This window comes from Capra hircus, chromosome 26 (assembly GCF_001704415.2).
Source record: "Capra hircus breed San Clemente chromosome 26, ASM170441v1, whole genome shotgun sequence".
Classification (NCBI taxonomy): domain Eukaryota; kingdom Metazoa; phylum Chordata; class Mammalia; order Artiodactyla; family Bovidae; genus Capra; species Capra hircus.
Genome location: NC_030833.1, coordinates 25,912,312 through 25,932,678, shown reverse-complemented (window position 1 = coordinate 25,932,678; position 20,367 = coordinate 25,912,312). Strand labels below are relative to the sequence as shown.

General features: G+C 40.4%; 1 protein-coding gene across 1 annotated transcript in view; it reads left to right on the top strand.

Moving 5' to 3' along the window:
- SORCS3 (sortilin related VPS10 domain containing receptor 3) overlaps positions 1 to 20,367 on the top strand; it is a 650,187-nt gene that overhangs the window by 609,159 nt on the left and 20,661 nt on the right. The window contains exons 20-22 of the mRNA XM_005698449.3: positions 5,523 to 5,656; positions 16,808 to 16,931; positions 19,396 to 19,508. Of these exons, the coding sequence (XP_005698506.3) occupies positions 5,523 to 5,656; positions 16,808 to 16,931; positions 19,396 to 19,508 (371 nt within the window). The remainder of the gene's footprint in view (positions 1 to 5,522; positions 5,657 to 16,807; positions 16,932 to 19,395; positions 19,509 to 20,367) is intronic.

The following is a 20,367-nucleotide window of genomic DNA, read 5'->3' as shown; positions in this document are numbered from 1 at the left end:
GAAAACTGAGAAGCCTGTCCAGTGCTGTGAATCATAGCAATGTGGAAAAAGCGCAGGGTTCTCATGAGCTAGCCAGGAGGATGGACTCTGCACATTTTGAAGGAAAAAGCTAACAATAGGAGTGTTATCTAAAAAAATAGCACAAATGAACTTATTTACAAGACAGAAACAGATTCACAGACATAGAAAATAAACTTATGGTTACCAAAGGGGAATAGGGTGGGGGTAAATTAGAAGTTTACCCCAACCAGTAGCATTAGAATATGTTACTGGAGATCAGTGGAGAAATAACTCCAGAAAGAATGAAGGGATGGAGCCAAAGCAAAAACAATACCCAGCTGTGGATGTGACTGGTGATAGAAGTAAGATCCGATGCTGTAAAGAGCAATATTGCATAGGAACCTGGAATGTCAGGTCCATGAATCAAGGCAAATTGGAAGTGGTCAAACGAGATGGCAAGAGTGAACGTCAACATTCTAGGAATCAGCAAAAAAAAATAGACTGGAATGGGTGAATTTAACTCTGATGACCATTATATCTACTACTGTGGGCAGGAATCCCTTAGAAGAAATGGAGTAGCCATCATGGTCAACAAAAGAGTCCAAAATACAGTACTTGGATGCAATCTCAAAAATGACAGAATGATCTCTGTTCATTTCCAAGGCAAACCATTCAATATCACAGTAATCCAAGTCTATGCCCCAACCAGCAATGCTGAAGAAGCTGAAGTTGAACGGTTCTATAAAGACCTACAAGATCTTTCAGAACTAACACCCAAAAAAGATGTCCTTTTCATTATAGGGGAATGGAATGCAAAAGTAGGAAGTCAAGAAACACCTGGAGTAACAGGGAAATTTGGCCATGGACTATGGAATGAAGCAGGGCAAAGACTAATAGAGTTTTGCCAAGAGAACGCACTGGTCATAGCAAATACCCTCTTCCAACAACACAAGAGAAGACTCTACACATGGACATCACCAGATGGTCAACACCGAAATCAGATTCATTATATTCTTTGCAGCCAAAGATGGAGAAGCACTATACAGTCAGCAAAAACAAGACCAAGAGCTGACTGTGGCTCAGATCATGAGCTCCTTATTGCCAAATTCAGACTTAAATTGAAGAAAGTAGGAAAAACCACTAGACCATTCAGGTATGACCTCAATCAAATCCCTTATGATTATACAGTGAAAGTGAGAAATAGATTTAAGGGCCTAGATCTGATAGATAGAGTGCCTGATGAACTATGGACTGAGGTTCGTGACACTGTACAGGAGGCAGGGATCAAGACCATCCCCATGGAAAAGAAATACAAAGAGGCAAAATGGCTGTCTGGGGAGGCCTTACAAATAGCTGTGAAAAGAAGAGAAGCAAAAGGCAAAGGAGGAAAGAAAAGATATACCCATTTGAATGCAGAGTTCCAAACGATAGCAAGGAGAGATAAGAAAGCCTTCCTCAGTGATCAGTGCAAAGAAATAGAGGAAAACAATAGAATGGGAAAGACTAAAAATCTCTTCAAGAAAATTAGAGATACCAAGGGAACATTTCATGCAAAGATGGGCTTGATAAAGGACAGAAATGGTATGGACCTAACAGAAGCAGAAGATATTAAGAAGAGGTGGCAAGAATACACAGAAGAACTGTACAAAAAAGCTTCACAACCAAGATAATCACAATGGTGTGATCACTCACGTAGAGCCAGACATTCTGGAATGTGAAGTCAAGTGGGCCTTAGAAAGCATCACTATGAACAAAGCTAGTGGAGGTGATGGAATTCCAATTGAGCTATTTCAAATCCTGAAAGATGATGCTGTGAAAGTGCTGCACTCAATATGCCAGCAAATTTGGAAAACTCAGCAGTGGCCACAGGACTGGAAAAAGGTCAGTTTTCATGCCAATCCAAAAGAAAGGAAATGTCAAAGAATGATCAAACTGCCATACAATTGCACTCATCTCACAGGCTAGTAAAGTAATGCTCAAAATTCTCCAAGCCAGGCTTCAGCAATATGTGAATGTGAACTTCCAGATATTCAAGCTGGTTTTAGAAAAGGCAGAGGAACCAGAGATCAAATTGCCAACATTGGATCATGGAGAAATCAAGAGAGTTCCAGAAAAACATCTATTTCTGCTTTATTGACTATGCCAAAGCCTTTGACTGTGTGGATCACAATAAACTGTGGAAAATTCTTCAAGAGATGGTAATACCAGACCACCTGACCTGTCTCTTGAGAAACCTATATGTAGGTCAGGAAGCAACAGTTAGAACTGGACATGGAACAACAGACTGGTTCCAAATAGGAAAAGGAGTATGTCAAGGCTGTCAATTGTCACCCTGCCTTATTTAACTTCTATGCAGAGTACATCATGAGAAATGCTGGGCTGGAAGAAGCACAAGCTGGAATCAAGATTGCCGGGAGAAATATCAATCACCTCAGATATGCAGATGACACCACCCTTATGGCAGAAAGTGAAGAGGAACTAAAAAGCCTCTTGATGAAAGTGAAAGAAGAGAGTGAAAAAGTTGGCTTAAAGCTCAATATTCAGAAAACGAAGATCATGGCATCTGGTTCCATCACTTCATGGGAAATAGATGGGGAAACAGCGGAAACAGTGTCAGACTTTATTTTGGGGGGCTCCAAAATCACGGCTTATGTTGATTGCAGCCAAGAAATTAAAAGACGCTTATTCCTTGGAAGGAAAGTTATGACCAACCTAGATAGCATATTGTAAAGCAGAGACATTACTTTGCCAACAAAGGTCCATCTAATCAGGGCTATGGTTTTTCCTGTATTCATGTATGGATGTGAGAGTTGGACTGTGAAGAAGGATGAGCGCTGAAGAATTGATGCTTTTGAACTGTGGTGTTGGAGAAGACTCTTGCGAGTCCCTTGGACTGCAAGGAGATCCAACCAGTCCATTCTAAAGGAGATCAGCCCTGGGATTTCTTTGGAAGAAATGATGCTAAAGCTGAAACTCCAGTACTTTGGCCACCTTATGTGAAGAGCTGACTCATTGGAAAAGACTCTGATGCTGGGAGGGATTAGGGGCAGGAGGAAGAGGGGACGACCGAGGATGAGATGGCTGTATGGCATCATGGACTTGATGGACGTGAGTCTGAGTGAACTCCGGGAGATGGTGATGGACAGGGAGGCCTGGTGTGCTGCAGTTCATGGGGTTACAAAGAGTCGGACAGGACTGAGCAACTGAACTGAACATGAATTAGAAGTATGTGATGCCAGATGCACACTACTGTACATAAGATAAATAAGCAACAAGGATTTACTGTACAACACAGGAATTATGTTCAATATCTTATAATAACCTGGAATAGAAAAAAAGAATATATGTATGTATGTAGATATGTGTGTATAACTAAATCACTTTGCTGTACACCTGAAACTAATGCAATATTGTAAATCAACTATACTTCAATTAAAAAACAAAACAGAAGCTTTGACCTTGAGGATAAAGGGACTCTTCCCATCATGGGGAGAGTGAAATCTGAATGTGGGCATGAAGAAGGACTAAGAGGTGTTAAAGTAAAACCTTGGTTTCTCATCTCCCTCCCAGGACATGGCCTGGTCAGGGACCCCTGCCCATTGCCGTATTCTCTTCCACAAAGATCAATAAAACACAAACAGCAAAGAGAGTTTAACCAGGTGAACTCCTAAAATTGAGTAAAGAAATGAAAACTAGCCAGTATTTTTTCACACCTGTATTTTTTAAATTCTAGCCCACAATCAAACCATACAAAAATAATTAAACAGACTTACTAATTGAAAATAATTAAGCCTTTAGCCAAATGTGTATCTGAAGTGACAGGTTTGAAACTATTTGTTGGAAGAAATCTTGAAATGCTGAATGCCTGGGATCAGCTGAGAGAGCTGTAGGCAGAGAGTGTTTTCACACTGTAGATACACAGATTCTTGAATACTTTGTTGATTGTTCAGAAAAATACCATCTGGACAGTGGCAAGCAGGTCTGGCTGATCTCCTCATCTGATCTCAGTTCCTATCCAAACACCTTTTCTCCCAATATAAATTTGCCTCTGACACGGGAGGTATGAATGAGATTCACAATAATGCCCAGTCTTGTAAGAGAGACTTTAATCTGGTGATAAACAGGAGCCATGATGGTGTGGTAGCAGCAGTGGAAATAGTCAGCCCATAACTAATCATATGATACTTTTAATATCCTCATATATTCTTATTACTGTCAGGAAGGCAAAGGACAGTGTAACAGCCTGTGTAGGGTCAAAGTTCTGTAAAATAGAAGAAAAGGTCATACAGCCAAAATTAAATAGGAGCAGAAGTAAAAAGTATCTTTCTGCTTTCTTCCCTTTAAACTGAGCCATCTCCCAAATAACCAAGGATGTCATTAGTGAAGGCCTGGTGGCCTGGAAAATGCCCCACCCATGAGAAGAACTCAAGGTCCCAAGGATAAAGAGATGTTCTTGCTACAGCGGTGACCTTTCGTTACTTTAGCTCATCAACATTATCAGGTTGGAAACCAGAAAATGTGTTCCAGCAAAGTGTGGGCAGATAACTAGAACATTTTAGCTGGATCTGGTGAAGTAGAAAAGATGTAAGAAAGGGAAAGTGGAGGAAGGGAGCAAAAGGAGGAGAGGAAGTGGGTGGGAAAAAAAAGAAAGGAAAAAGAAAGGGGTAAGGGTTGGGGAGAAAATCCCACGGAATTAAAAAATAACATATCTGCCTCACAAATGCGGTGCTGACTCATTAACATTTTTCTTCAGCATTTTCCTCCTCTCATGTTATTTTGAAAATGAATTAAATTAAAATTCTCACTTATCATGCATAGAATGGATTCCAATCTATTCTCTTACTTGCTAGTTTAGAACTTGAGACTGCTTACATCAGTTTTCTGAGGAGCGAAAAATAAAAGTTTGGTCACCTTTTGGCAAACAGCTTTTAAAATTATTATTATTTGGGAACCTGGCATTATTTCTCTTCAATTTAAGGAGACAGGCTTTTTCCTTTTTATAATACAGCCCTGCCAGCTTCTGAGTGACACCCTGTGAGTGTTGCAGATGACAGACACAATGGCCAATTGTTGAACAAGATGGAACCAATTAACAATCGAGGATAATGGCAGAGCCCGCCATACAATGCACCGACCCCAAATCATGATACAGGCTAATCGGCAGATATGCAAGAGATCGCTCTTTATCTTCCTATTTTTTGGCTAAGTGTCCAGTAAACTAGCTTTGTCCTTAGATTTGAGGTTCATAAGCATATGTGGTGGGATCATCAGATGGAAGTTAAGTTCAGAGGTCACTCAATCTGAAGCCCAAATTGAGTTCCCTGTTGTTTGCAGTGCTTCATTTCAAGCACATACATACACACACATGCACACACACACACACACACACACACATCTCAACATCTGTGAGTTAGCGATTGTTGTTTTATTATAGGTGATGGTAAAGATAAAGAATCTGGGAATGTAAGCTTTTGTTTATTTTGGGGATAGAAACACTGACATTGTTTTCCTTGTTCCTTTAGGTCCTGTGGAGCATGTTCATCTCCGAGTTCCATTTGTTGCCATAAGAAATAAGGAGGTCAACATCAGTGCAGTTGTGTGGCCCAGCCAACTGGGGACTCTTACGTATTTCTGGTGGTTCGGCAATAGTACAAAGGTTTGGCCCTTATCGATTAGTATCTGCTTAGATTTGACCCTTTCTGATTGGTATCTGCTTAGATGATCCCATGTTCTAACTTCTATTTGATGCTGGGAGCACAAGGGGATGTGGGCAATAACAGATACTCAATGAAGCTTGGAATCCATGTCAATGAATATGACATACCTTCCCACACCAAGTTCATTCCTATAATAGGGGAACTTCACATATCCTAAGAGAGAAAAGATTATACAAACCTGGTTGTTCTTGCTCCTCTGATCAATTTTTCTAATATTCATTTTGCTCTGTTTTGTTTTAATCCTAGCCTTTCTACTCATTAGGTGTATAATATCAAGAAAGTCATTTAATGGTAAATAATCTGCCTGCAATGCCAGGTGACCCCAGTTCAATCCCTGCATTGGGAAGATCCTTTGGAGAAGGTCATGGAAACACATTCCAGCATTCTTGCCTGGAGAAGCCCATGCAGAGAGGAACATGGAGGCTACAGTCAGTGGGTCGCAAAGAGTTGAACATGACTGAGCAACTAACACACACACACACACACACACACACACACACACACACACCGAGAAAGTCACTTCAGTTCAGTTCAGTCACTCCATTGTGTCTGACTTTGTGACCCCATAGACTGTAGCACACCAGGCCTCCCTGTCTATTGCCAACTCCTGGAGTTTACTCAAACTCATGTCCATTGAGTCAGTGATGCCATCCAACTATCTCATCCTCGGTCATCCCCTTCTGCTCCTGCCTTCAATCTTTCCCAGCATCAGGGTCTTTTCAAATGAGTCAGTTCTTGGCATCAGGTGGCCAAAGTATTGGACTTTCAGCTTCAGCATCAGTACTTCCAATGAATATTCAGGACTAATTTCCTTTGGGATGAACTGGTTGGATCTCCTTGCAGTCCAAGGGACTCTTAAGAGTCTTCTCCAACACCACAGTTCAAAAGCATCAATTCTTTGGTGCTCAGCTTTCTTTATGGTCCAACTCTCTCATCCATACATGACTGCTGGAAAAATCATAGCTTTGACTAGATGGACCTTTGTTGGCAATATAATATCCCTGCTTTTTAATATGTTGTCTAGGTTGGTCATAGCTTTTCTTCCAAGGAGCAAGTGTCTTTTAATTTCATGGCTGCAGTCACCATCTGCAGTGATTTTGGAGCCCCCCAAAATAGTCTGTCACTGTTTCCACTGTTTCCCTATGTATTTATCATGAAGTGATTATGATCTTAGTTTTCTGAATGTTGAGTTTTAAGCCAACTTTTTCACTCTCTTCTTTCACTGTTATCAAGAGGCTCTTTAGTTCTTTTTTGCTTTCTGCCATCAGGGTGGTATCATCTGCATATCTGAGTTTATTGATATTACTCCTGAAAATCTTGATTCCAGCTTGTGCTTCATCCAGCCTGGCATTTCGCATGATGTACTCTACATATAAGTTAAATAAGCTGGGTGACAACATACAGCCTTGACATACTCCTTTACCGATACCAGTCTGTGGTTCCATGTCCAGTTCTAACTGTTGCTTCTCGACCTGCATACAGATTTCTCAGGAGGCAGGTCAGGTGGTCTGGTATTCCCATCTCTTTAAAAATTTTCCACAATTTGTTGTGATCCATAGTCAAAGGCTTTGGCATAATGAATAAGATGCACAAAGCCAAAATGGTTGTCTGAGGACACCTTGCAAATAGCTGTGAAAAGAAGAGAAGCAAAAGGCAAAGGAGGAAAGAAAAGATATACCCATTTGAATGCAGAGTTCCAAACAATAGCAAGGAGAGATAAGAAAGCCTTCCTCAGTGATCAGTGCAAAGAAACAGAGGAAAACAATAGAATGGGAAAGACTAAAAATCTCTTCAAGAAAATTAGAGATACCAAGGGAACATTTCATGCAAAGATGAGCACAATAAAGGACAGAAATGGTATGGACCTAACAGAAGCAGAAGATATTAAGAAGAGGTGGCAAGAATACACAGAAGAACTGTACAAAAAAATAAATACTCAGTTGCCATGTAATAATTCCTTTCAAAAAGGAATGGAACAATGCCAGTTTTGTTTGTTTGTTTGAGATGAACAAACAGAACTTCAGCTCTTGCATGATAAGAGTAGGATATGATTCATTCCTGCTCTTATTTTACAGTAAAAAATGTTTTTTATTGAAGTAGAATTGATTTACAGTATTATGAGTCCTGCTTTTGTTTAGTGAAGCAGCATTATATGGTGCTAAGTAAAATGAAGCACCGTATTATGGTGCTTAGTAAGAAAACTAAGATCATCAAAAAAGCAAGAGAGTTCCAGGAAAACATCTACTTCTGCTGTATTGACTACTCTAAAGCCTAAGTTGTGTGGATCACAACAAACTTGGAAAATTTTCCAAGAGATGGAAATACCAGACCACCTTACCTGCCTCCTGAGAAATTTGTATGCAAGTCAGAAAGCAACAGTTAGAACTGGACATGAAACAACAGACTGGTTCCAAATAGGGAAAGGAGTGCCCTGCTTATTTAACTTACATGAGGAGTATATCATGCGAAATGCTGAGCTGGATAAAGCATAAGCTGGAATCAAGATTGCTGGTAGAAATATCAATAAGTTCAGATACACAGATGACACCATCCTTATGGCAGAAAGAAAAGAACTAAAGAGCCTCCTGATGAAAGTGAAAGAGGACAATGAAAAAGTTGGCTTTAAACTCAACATTCAGGAAACTTAAGATCATGGCATCTGGTCCTATCACTTCATGGCAAACAGAAGCGGAAACGATGGAAATGGTGAGCGACTTCACTTTTGGGGGCTCCAAAATCACTGCAGATGGTGATTGCAGCCATGAAATGAAAAGATGCTTGCTCCTTGGAAGAAAAGTTATGATCAACGTAGATAGCATATTAAAAAGCAGAGACATTACTTTGCCAATCAATAAAAGCTATGGTTTTTCCAGTAGTCATGTATGGATGTGAGATTTGGACTGTGAAGAAAGCTGAGTGCCAAAGAACTGATGCTTTTGAACTGTGGTATTGGAGAAGACTCTTGAGAGTCCCTTGGACTGCAAGGAGATCCAACCAGTCCATCCTAAAGGAAATCAGTCCTGAATATTAATTGGAAGTACTGATGCTAAAGCTGAAACTCCAATATTTGGCCACCTGATGCGAGGAACTGACTCATTGGCAAAGAGCCTGATGCTGGGAAAGATAGAAGGCAGGAGGAGAAGGAGACGACAGAGGATAAGATGGTTGGATGGCATCACTGACTCAATGGACAAGAGTTTGAGTAAACTCCGGGAGTTGGTGATGGACAGGAAGTCCTGGCGTGCTACGGCCCATGGGGTTGCAAAGATTAGGACATGACTGAGTGACTGAACTGATTATATGGTGGAGAGAATATGTACTGTGGGTTCAGAAAGAAAAGGGTTAAGTTTCTAGCATTGCTGCATGTTGTTTGTGTGAGCTTGAGCAAGTGGTTCAACCTAACATTTAATGCACTCAACTGAAAACTGAGAGACTAATGCCTGTGTCATCTTGATTTTTGTGAAAACTAAATAAAATAATCTATGTTTCCGTGGCATAGATTAGGTACTCACTAAATGATGCTCTTTTTTTTTTTTTTTGGTATAAAATATGGCAGTTAGGATGGGTTGATAAAAGACAATTAGATTTATGGGACACCAAGGACCATTTTCTGTTTGTATCATTTGTGCTGTGTACTTTTAATTTCTTAGTATAGGCTATGATGCTTTTGCATTTCTAGTGTTATTGTTCACTGGGACAATAGGTAAGGAGGTTAGTTAATAAGATGCCCATTTGGTACATTAGAGTCTTGAAGCTCCCTATGTGAGATAAGCATTCTAAGGGCAAACATCTGGTTCACTCTTGAGCCAGAACCCAGGTGTCCTCACTTCCGTCTATACCAGTACCATTTCCAGCCCCAGGATGCTTTCTCTGCATCACTCAGTTTGTCTCTGGGAGCTCACAAAGTGAAGTGAAGTGAAAGTTACTCAGTCATGTCCAACCCTTTGAAACCCCATGGACTATAGAGTCCATGGAATTCTCCAGGCCAGAATACTGGAGTGGGTAGCCATTCCCTTCTCCAGGGGATCTTCCCCACCCAGGGATCGAACCCAGGTCTCCCAAATTGCAGGCAGAGTCTTTACCAGCTGAGACACAAGGGAAGCCCAAGAGCTCATAGACCCTAAAATTCTGCTTCAAACACTAGCAAACATAAACATGGTGAAAGAAAAAGAAAAAGTTTTCTGGGAGGAGAACATCTGAAAGAGAAGGATTTTAAGTTCATTTCACCTCAGAGGATGTGATGTTTGGGCTGTCCAGCCAGGGAGTTCTTTTCTCATAGAGTTTGTTCACCTGTGGACTTTCCAGGGAGATGACTGTGTACAGAGGGCAGTTCTTGGCCATCATAAACACAATGATTTACTCAACTGCCCACAAGGAACTGAGGACAGTGCTTCTCTGTGGCACCAGGTTTTTCCTTTGTATGTTGATTCTGTGACCTGAAATACCAGACAGTGTCTAATAAATATTTGATCAGCGGAGAAGTGGACAGTGTGATTGGAGGGTCATTTCTATTTCTCAGATAATCATCTGTGTTAGTTTGAAGCTCAATGTACTTTTCTCTAACTCAAGGATAAGAACATCTAATCCATGAACATCCCTGAGTTATTATTTGAAATTATCTGCCTCTCTAATTTATATTGTGCCATATTATGAGGGGGAAATTTTAAAATTGCAGAATGCCATTATAGTTTTATTTTTTTTTAATGACAATGACCTTAAGTATTCCTTTGGTTAAGAATTCCACCTATAATGAGCATAAAGTGTTGTAAAAATACTTAGATATCAAAGATTCTACTGGTTGGTTTTTGTTTCCAAAGAACCAAGAGAATGTGAGTACATTAGAGGCATTCAGAGTGGTATTGAAATGAGACAAGCCTGGCTTGGGGTCCTGATACAGGTCCTTCTTTGTTCTATGTCTTTGATCAAAGCAGGTAATTTCTCTGTGCCTCAGTTTTGTTCATTGTAATGTCAGAGTAAGGCTAGCAGAGACTATATTCTAGTATTGCTTTGAAGATTAATAAGGAAAGGTACTTAAGTGCTTAGAACATATCTAAGCACTTGAATATATCAGTCACTGTTGTGGTTATCCTTTGTATCAGTGGGATATACCTCTTGGGGGGCAAATCTGACATGGTTCCACAGATTTCCCTCCCACCTTTAAGCATGGTTATTCTGCCTAGTTAAAAAAGGTGTATTTTCAGTGCTTTTTCCAGCATCAAGACGGAAACACATTAAGATGGCCATAGTGCTGAAAAGTTGATTCAGTGAGAATTTTCCTGGCAAATGAGTTTCTTTGGGTGGTTGGTGAGTGCTCTGAGTGTCAAGCTAGTTGGCTGCCCTTGATAAACAAACTGATCTGTGAAAGGAGTGGATATTAATTTTGGGCATTTATTTCTATCATTGTCTTTATATACATTTTTGTATTTAGTCATCAGAATGTCACTGATGAAAGAGAAATTGGCTATCGTGCATATGTCTGTGTGTTGTGACCAGGTGAATTGGACAGTTTCACCCCAGTGTTTGAATTAAGTCAACCTCCCAGTAAGAATCTGTTCAGGGTCTTCCCTGGTAGTTCAGTGGCTAAAACTCCTCTCTCCTAATGCAGAGAACCTGGGTTTGATCCCTGGTTGGGAAACTAGATCCCTCATGTACAACTAAGAGTTCACATGCCACAGCTAAGGCCTGGTGCAGGCCAAATAAATAAATAAATAAAATTTTATTTAAAAAAGAATCAGTTGACTTCCCCCCAAATATTTATAGTCAACCCTCTGTTTGGTGCCCTTAGGAATAGAAGAGCGCTTTGTCTCCACCTTCAAGGAAATTACATTTCTGATAAGAAGGCACAATGGATACACACACAGTTATTGGTGATCAAGTATGATGATGTATACATAAAAGGAAGAGATCAAGTGTCCCTAAAATCCAACTGTAGGCCTGTATACCTTCAAACCTATTAGCAGATATGAAATTATGTCAGTAGATCCCTGAATCTTTCTCAAGAACTTGTATTTTGTGCTAGCTGTTATGAGGAACACAAAAACAGTATAAATTTCATTTGTTTCCCTTAGTGATTGAAGTCGCTCAGTCGAGTCTGACTCTTTGTGACCCCAAGAACTGTAGCCTACCAGGCTCCTCCGTCCAGTGGGATTTTACAGGCAAGAATACTGGAGTGGGTTGCCATTTCCTTCTCCAGGAGATCTTCCTGATCTAGGGATCGAACCCTGGTCTCCCGCTGTATAGGCAGACGCTTTACCGTCTGAGCCACCAGGGAAGTCCTCTATTTGAGAATATGAGGTTAACATCCAAGAATAGATACTATAAGCTATGGTAATAGGAATATAACATTATTGGCCCAGCCAAGCAGCTTAGGGGGTGATGGATGCAAGGCTTCTTGGTCTTAGAGCAAGTCGTGTATGGAGCTGGTCCTAAGCTGGCATTGAAGGAGCAGTAGAATTGGGGCAGAAAGGTGGGAAGGGATTTGTATGCAGTGGTAAGGCTTTGGCTATGTTTTTGTTCTGTGTAGATTTATTCTACCAAAGTAGGATTCATTTGGGATGAATTGCATAACAACAAAAATTGGAGTGGATAGGTGACCAATGGCTTTAAATGACACAAATGAATACATTTTATTTTGTCATAGAAATTCATATTTAGAAGAGGATATTGTAAGATAGTGGGCTTTCCAGGTGCCTTAGTGGTAAAGAACCCACCTGCCAGTGTAGGAGACTTAAGAAAAGTGGGTTCAATCCCTGGGTTGGAAAGATCCCGTGGAGGAGGGCATGGCACCCCACTCCAGAATTCTTCCCTGGAGAATCCCATGGACAGAGGAGCCTGGCCAGCTGCAGTCCATAGAACTGCACAAAGTCAGACTTGACTGAAGCACCTGAACATCCATGCACATGTTATTGTGGAATCTGCTAAAACTTTTAAGGGAGATAAGCGCAGTGACTGCATAGTCTGTCTAATTTGGGAATGGCAAGTTTTTACCAAGGTAGTCGCAAAGAGTCAGACAGGACTGAGCAACTTCACTTTCACTTTCCTACATTTAAACTGTGGACATTTTATGATATTCTATGTTGATTTACTGTGTTTGGGGAAATGGTTTAGGCGGCATCCAACATTTCCTTGAAGCTCCTGGATCCATTATTCAGGTGGATATCTTCTAACTATGTAGTCATTCGAGAGCTTTGCTGATGTCTTGCTGGGTTTACTGGATAGTATGTGACCTGTTGCACATAAGGGACTCTTTGTGGGCAGGGATGTAACCCACAGCCTATGCAGGCCAGGAGCCTTGCCATGGGCTGTCCATGCAGCTTGGACAAAACACAGAGAAGTCAGTTGGCCGCATGTTGGATTTGTGGGGCTTGAAAAGGCCAATTTGCTGGGATTACCAGAGGTCTGGCTTAATAAATGTGTCTGCTTGCCTAATAGATTTAGTAAATGAACCTTAAAATACTTGATTTAATTTAGTGTTGTGCACTAGACATGGGTGGCCAGTGAAGAACTCAAGAATTCTGTGGAGTGTTCCAGCTTTGCAAGGGAGGTGAAATCAGCCATGATGCCATAATAGCTGATGAAAAACAAAAGCAATTTGAAAAACAAAATTGGCTTCTGCCATCTCTCTAGCGTGGAAGCCTGTGGTCTGCTAACCTGGAGGCCAAGTGTGCTCATTTAACACAGCTGGCTGTGGCTCAGAGCCCTGACTGGCTGGTGGGATGGCATGCTCCTTCCCACCTCAGCTGGCATTTCCTTTCTTGGTTCCTGGATTTGCTAGGAAAGCAGCCAGAGGAGAGAAAGTCAGATCTGCTGGAACGGGAGGAATCCCTCTCCTTTTAGGTTGCCCAGCCCAGTCACCTAAGTCTAAGACAAGAATAGTGTGCAGAGAAAGAAGAGTGGGGACCACATAGACGCCTGAGTGCTGAGGATGATGTGGGAGTAGTGCAGATTCCTTGACCCTTTGTGACCCCATAGACTATATAGTCCATGGAATTCTCCCGGCCAGAATACTGGAGTGGGTAGCCAGATTCCTTGAAGCGGCTACCGTTAGGGGATAAAGGATCCTGATGGTGAGAGGTGGGAAGAGATTAGAGATAGCTGAGGGTAGTAACCAAAACAGAAGGGTAATGTGATATAGTTATGGTCAGAGAGAGCAATTTAAAGAAGTAAGAAAAACTAAAAACACATCAGTTATTCCTTTGCTGTTTTGTTTCTTTCCCAACATTTTAAAAACTTCAAACACAAAGTAAAAAATGAAATAATTTTACAGTGAATATGCATATGCCTACCACCTATAGTCTATCATCGGAGGAGGGCATGGCAACCCACTCCAGTCTCCTTGCCTGGAGAATCCCATGGACAAAGTACACATAGTCTATCATTAACATCTACTCTGCTTGTTTTATGTCTATTTATCTGTCCATTCTCCTATCCAGCCATCAACTGATCTTAATTTTTTAAAATTCATTTCAGAATAAACTTCAGACACCTGTATGCTTTATCCTAAATGCTTCAGGCTACAAATCATTGGCTAGAGTTCTTCACTTGTTTACACTTTTTCCTCCATGGAGGTATGAAATGTATCAATCATGAAGTGGACAGATCTGAAGTCTGTACTTCCTGAGTTCTGAGAAATACACATACCTATAACCCAAACTCCTATCAAGATATATATTATTAGCATTGCTTCCGAAAGTTCTCCATACCCCTTCTCAGTAAATTCCCACCTAAACCTCAGAACCGACCACTGTTTTTTCCCATCATGAATTAGATCTATCTTTTCTATTAATAGAACTTCATATCATACCATATGAATTCTTTTATGTAAGGTTTCTTTAATTTCTTATGGTTTTAAGACACATCCATACTCTTATGTATATCAATATTTGCTTTTTTATTTTGTTCAATGCATGAGCTTTGGCTTGCTTATTCATTTTCCTATTGATAAATTCTTCTAGGTTCGCTTAGTTTTTGACTACTATGACTGTAACTGCTATGAGCATTTTCTTCTGTTTGTGGATACACGTTTTCTTTGATCTTGACTAAATTTCCCAGACTGCAATTGCTACACTATAAATATAAAGTAGCATAATTATCTTGGAAAAATTATTACGATTTCTTATAAAAGTGAACTTTTTCCTACATAGTTGCACCATTGTACATCCCATCAAAAATGTATGAGAGTTCTAGTTGCTCCACATCCTCGACAATATTTGTTATTATTTTTAAAGAACTTTTTGTCATTCTGTTGGGTATACAGATGTATTTCATTTTCCTTCCAAAGAATATGACTAAGGTAATGAAACAGTTGAAGGCATTCTGACAGACAAGCCCTAACAGGTTGACTAGTAGGAACTAGAAAATTAGCCGAAAGCCATTCATTAATTCTGTGTGTTCTTACTGCTGAGTAAGTCCTTACAACTTTAAGCTAAGGCCCACAGTGGGGACAGACTTTTCCCAAGGCCATTCATTAAAATAGTAACAGAGCCAGAGTTTCAAGTCTCTGTTCTTGTTACACCAACGATGGCAACTCAGTGGCATACGGTTTTCCTTTATTCCATGTCCATGGCCCATATTGCCGTGTTAAGCCTGACTTGACTTCTCAGCACAGGACACTGAACAGCCACCATTGGTCTGTTGGAGTTGATGTCCATCACAGAACCTACTTGTACCTCATTTGTGGTTTAATTAATGAGTTCACATCCTTGTGCATAGCATCACAGAACCATAAGTATGAGGAAGCATGCTTGGACTCTGGGCTTACCCTTAGTTAACAAAAAAGAGTATAACTCTTTCCACACTCCCTTCTTTCATTTAGCAAACAGAGAAGAAAGGGTGTCCGCAAGCTTAGGGCAATGTCTAATCCTGTCTGACTCCAGCCATCAGCTTGGCCATAAAATAGAGCAATAGAATTTTAAAGCCAATAAATCAGATTATTGTTTCAGAGGCCCAGGTGAAGATTCTGAGCTAGAAAGGGATTTCAGTTTTGCAGAAGGGACGTTGTGGTCTGAATGCTGCATCTGTGAGCCTCTGCAGCATCTAGGTGCACAGATGTGCTGTATGAACACTGGCTGATACCCACATTCTTAAAAGGCAAGTCTACGCATCCTCACAGCTGGTGACATCACTGCTCTATCCTATTGTCATCCTAACCCACAGAGACGAGATGGTGTCTGCTCATCTGCATTTGTGACATCTATTCAAGAGCTGCCTCAGAACAGCCTCCTACTAGAGTGCCTTACCTTGCAAACACCAGATAGCTTGAGAGGACATGGGCCTCAAGATAACCGCTGAATAATGACACTTTAATCTCAGAATCTGCATTCTCTTCTCTCCAATAAGCCCTTGCTTCTACTGAGATCCTAATTTCTAAGGGAAAGCATATGCTTATTATCTTTCTCTCTTTATCTTTGGCAAGTCCCTATCTGTTATGATCAGGGAAAGAAAACAGGAAAAGAAAAAAGATTAAAAAGTGAGCACAGATATGCATGTTTATCTGTTTCCCAACTTATTTAAATTGGCAGAAATGCCTTGCAATGGAACACACAGATATGATAAAACAAAATGTCAACAAATGATTGTATATACAACTTATCTATGGATTCTGCTAGATGTAAGATAACATGCCAAAACAGGTAGGTGATTCAGAAATAAATAAAATATGGTCACTTCTCTGAAAAATCTTGCAGCCCAATGGAATACATGATGAAAATATAAATCACACAAAATATTAGAGGAAAAGAGAAAGTGATCACCTATTCCCAGAGTCACTAGGAATAGATTACAAAAGGTGCTTCTACTTTGCCCCAGGAGAAGTAACAGAATGATGGACAAAATTCATGGTGCCCAGTCTTATCTTCATCTCTTAGAATTAGCATTTTACAGTGCACTTCAAGTATATTAATATGCTTCCTGGATACTCGCTATATAATTTAGAAAGCTGTGCAGTTTTTTTGTTTTCCTTCTTCAAGTTAGGATCCCCTGGGGATATGCAAATGCTACGCAGATTGGTGACAGTCTGAGATTTACAGGAAAGGAGGGAATCTGATATTCCCATAAAGGACTAAGTAAGTGTTTTGGCTTCTCTCTTTTAGCCCCTCATCACCTTGGACAGCAGCATTTCCTTCACATTCCTAGCAGAGGGAACTAATACCATCACTGTCCAGGTGGCTGCTGGGAATGCCCTCATCCAAGACACAAAAGATATTGCTGTTCACGGTAAGCCCTATGATGCCCCTTTCTGCCCAGTGATCCCCTCCAGCCACCCGAGTGGCATTCACTGACTGCTTTGGAAGTTGCCTAGGCCATGGAGAAATTATGTAGGTCCACAAAAGGTATCTAAAGGTACTTCTTTACTTGTCCTTGAATAGATACTGAGATTGTTAGAGAAGTAGGGACAGATAAGCATTGTTTGTCTTCTGTGATATGTCTGCATCACAACCTGATGGTCTCATTAGACAGGGATAAATCATAAACTGAAGAGATGCTGAGCTTAAAAGACTATCATCGAAGCATTTTGATCTGTTGAACCGCCAAGGTATCTTTAACACACGTGTAGCATCCATTCTTTGTGAGGTGCGAATCAGTGATTTCAAAAGCTGGAGGAGTTACAGTACCTGCTCTTGAGGAACTCATAGCTTAGGTACTGAGATGAACTATCCATAACCGATGTGTTTTGTTTGTTGCTTGAGACTAACATCTTTCACTGCAAAGGATAAGAATAAGGCTAAGAATATAAGGATAAAACAAGGCAGGAGAGTGGTAAACAGAATCACCATTCTGTTCTCAATCCTGGAGGACCATTAAGTTAATTTTCAATCAAACTGTGCTTCTACCACCATTCAGTGAACCTCCCTTAGACCCTAAAAACAGCCACTATAGGGAAAAAAAAAAAAAGCCTAGAAGAAAACCCTAGAAAACAGAGTTTTCTGGAAACTTATACTAAGGTATATGATCCTTTGACTCAGTTTATATCTTCCACTTCACCCCAGATGAGTGCCTTTTCCTACAACTCTGCAAACTTGAGGTTCAGGCTCTCTTATTGGGTACCTGAAAGACTTTAAACATTTTTGTTGGAGTGCAGCTGGGAGTTTGGGGTTTGTAGATATAAACTATTACATTTTGAAGGGATAGACAATAAGGTCCTACTGTATAGCATAGGGAACTATATCCAGTCTCCTAGGATAAACCATAATGGAAAAGAATATAAAAAAGAAAGTATATATGTATAAAACTGGGTCACTTTGCTGTATAGCATAAATGAGCACTACATTGTAAATCAACCATACTTCAACTGAAAAATTAAAATACAGAAGTACACAGATCGTGTTTCAGCTTCATGAATTACCACAAAGTGGACAGACCTGTGTATCTACCAATCAGATCAAGACACCAAATGTTACCCACACCTAGATACAGCATTTTGACCTGTTTTCTAACCCCTGAGGCATTTTCTAGCAGTATCGATGGAACAAAGGGAAACACAAGAAAAAGCTCCATTCTAACCTTGCTCAATTTATTAATGCTTAATTGTTGCCTCTGCATGATACTACCTGTAGCAGCAAAAGTCTCCTTTTACTCGAGTTTCATAATTATCTTGCATTGAGGTACCACTTCACACCAGCCGGAATGGCTGCGATCCAAAAGTCTGCAAGCAATAAATGCTGGAGAGGGTGTGGAGAAAAGGGAACCCTCTTACACTGTTGGTGGGAATGCAAACTAGTACAGCCACTATGGAGAACAGTGTGGAGATTCCTTAAAAAATTGCAAATAGAACTGCCTTATGACCCAGCAATCCCACTGCTGGGTGTATACACTGAGGAAACCAGAATTGAAAGAGACACATGTACCCCAGTGTTCATTGCAGCACTGTTTATAATAGCCAGGACATGGAAACAACCTAGATGTCCATCAGCAGATGAATGGATAAGAAAGCTGTGGTACATATACACAATGGAGTATTACTCAGCCATTAAAAAGAATTCATTTGAATCAGTTCTGATGAGATGGATGAAACTGGAGCCGATTATACAGAGTGAAGTAAGCCAGAAAGAAAAACACCAATACAGTATACTAACACATATATATGGGATTTAGAAAGATGGTAATGATGACCCTGTATGCGAGACAGCAAAAGAGACACAGATGTGTAGAGCGGACTTTTGGACTGTGAGGGAGAGGGAGAGGGTGGGATGATTTGGGAGAATGGCATTGAAACATGTATACTATCATGTAAGAAACGGATCGCCAGTCTACGTTTGATGCAGGATACAGGATGCTTGGGGCTGGTGCACAGGGATGATCCAGAGAGATGATATGGGGTGGGAAGTGGGAGGGGAGTTCAGGATTGGGAACTCATGTACACTTGTGGCAGATTCATGTCAATGTATGGCAAAACCAATACAGTATTGTAAAGTAAAATAAAGTAAACATAAAAATTAAAAAAAAAAGAAATTCTTAAGTTAAAAAAAAAAAAAGTGGTAGGAGCACAAACCTACCTCCAGTAGGTGACTCCCAGTCACCAAATCCCACTTCATTTAGAAGCCAAGAGACAGGCTGAAAAGACAGAATTAGAGATGAGGCCACGTGGAAGCCCTTTTCCTAAAGCACAAAGATGGTGCTTTAGGAAAACACCTTATCACATCCTCTCTCAGCCTCACTCACACATGCTTTCTCCTTGCAGAATACTTCCAGTCCCAGCTCTTATCTTTCTCTCCTAATCTGGATTACCACAATCCTGACATTCCAGAGTGGAGGCAAGATATTGCCAATGTGATCAAGCGGGCTTTGGTGAAAGTAAGTTGACTTTACCTTTGCTTAAATCTTCATGAATAAAGAACCAGATGGTGTGGTCCTGGAGGCATTTTCATGGATTCAGACCACCATTCTACAGTTAAATAAAAATTATTGCTCTGTAAAAAGAGAGAGAAGGGTAGAGGAAATGAAGGATGGAAAAGAAAGATGGAGAGATTCAGAAGAGAGAGATAGAGACAGAGAATCAGTCCCATGTTTGAGGATGAGAAATTGGCACCATCTTTCTCCTACATTTTTCTAAGACAGGAGATTGACCCCTTTAATAAAATGATTGATGGACCACTGCTTAAGTATATACTAATGTCATTCACTCGTTTGGCCCATGAAAGTTTAGAGAGTTTTTGTTTGTTGTTTTTGTTGTTTTTTTAAAATTGTGTTTTAATTGAAGGATAATTGCTTTACAGACTTTTGTTGTTTTCTGTCAAACCTCAGTATGAATCAGCCGTAGGTATACATATATCCCCTCCCTTTTGTTGTTGTTTTTTAACCAGACAGACTTCAAGATTTCCATTGACCATATGTCGCAGTCAGAAGGTGACAAGCTAGGAACTAGGGCATGCCAGCAGACTCTAGGGTGATAGTTAGCACCAAGCCTGGCATGCTGCAGTCTGTAGGGTCACAGCGAGTCAGACATGACTTGGCAACTGAACGACAACAGCGTATTTTCCTTAGAGCAAGTTGAAATGGTTTTGTTAACCATTTGCTCAGACCTAGGTGCTAGAGTATGATGATGGATAAAACATGGTCAATTCAAATTTAAGTCTAATGTGCAACTAGGTGTATGAGAGAGATATGGCCAGCATTTCAAAGGAGCATGGAGAAAAGTGCAATTCACTCTATC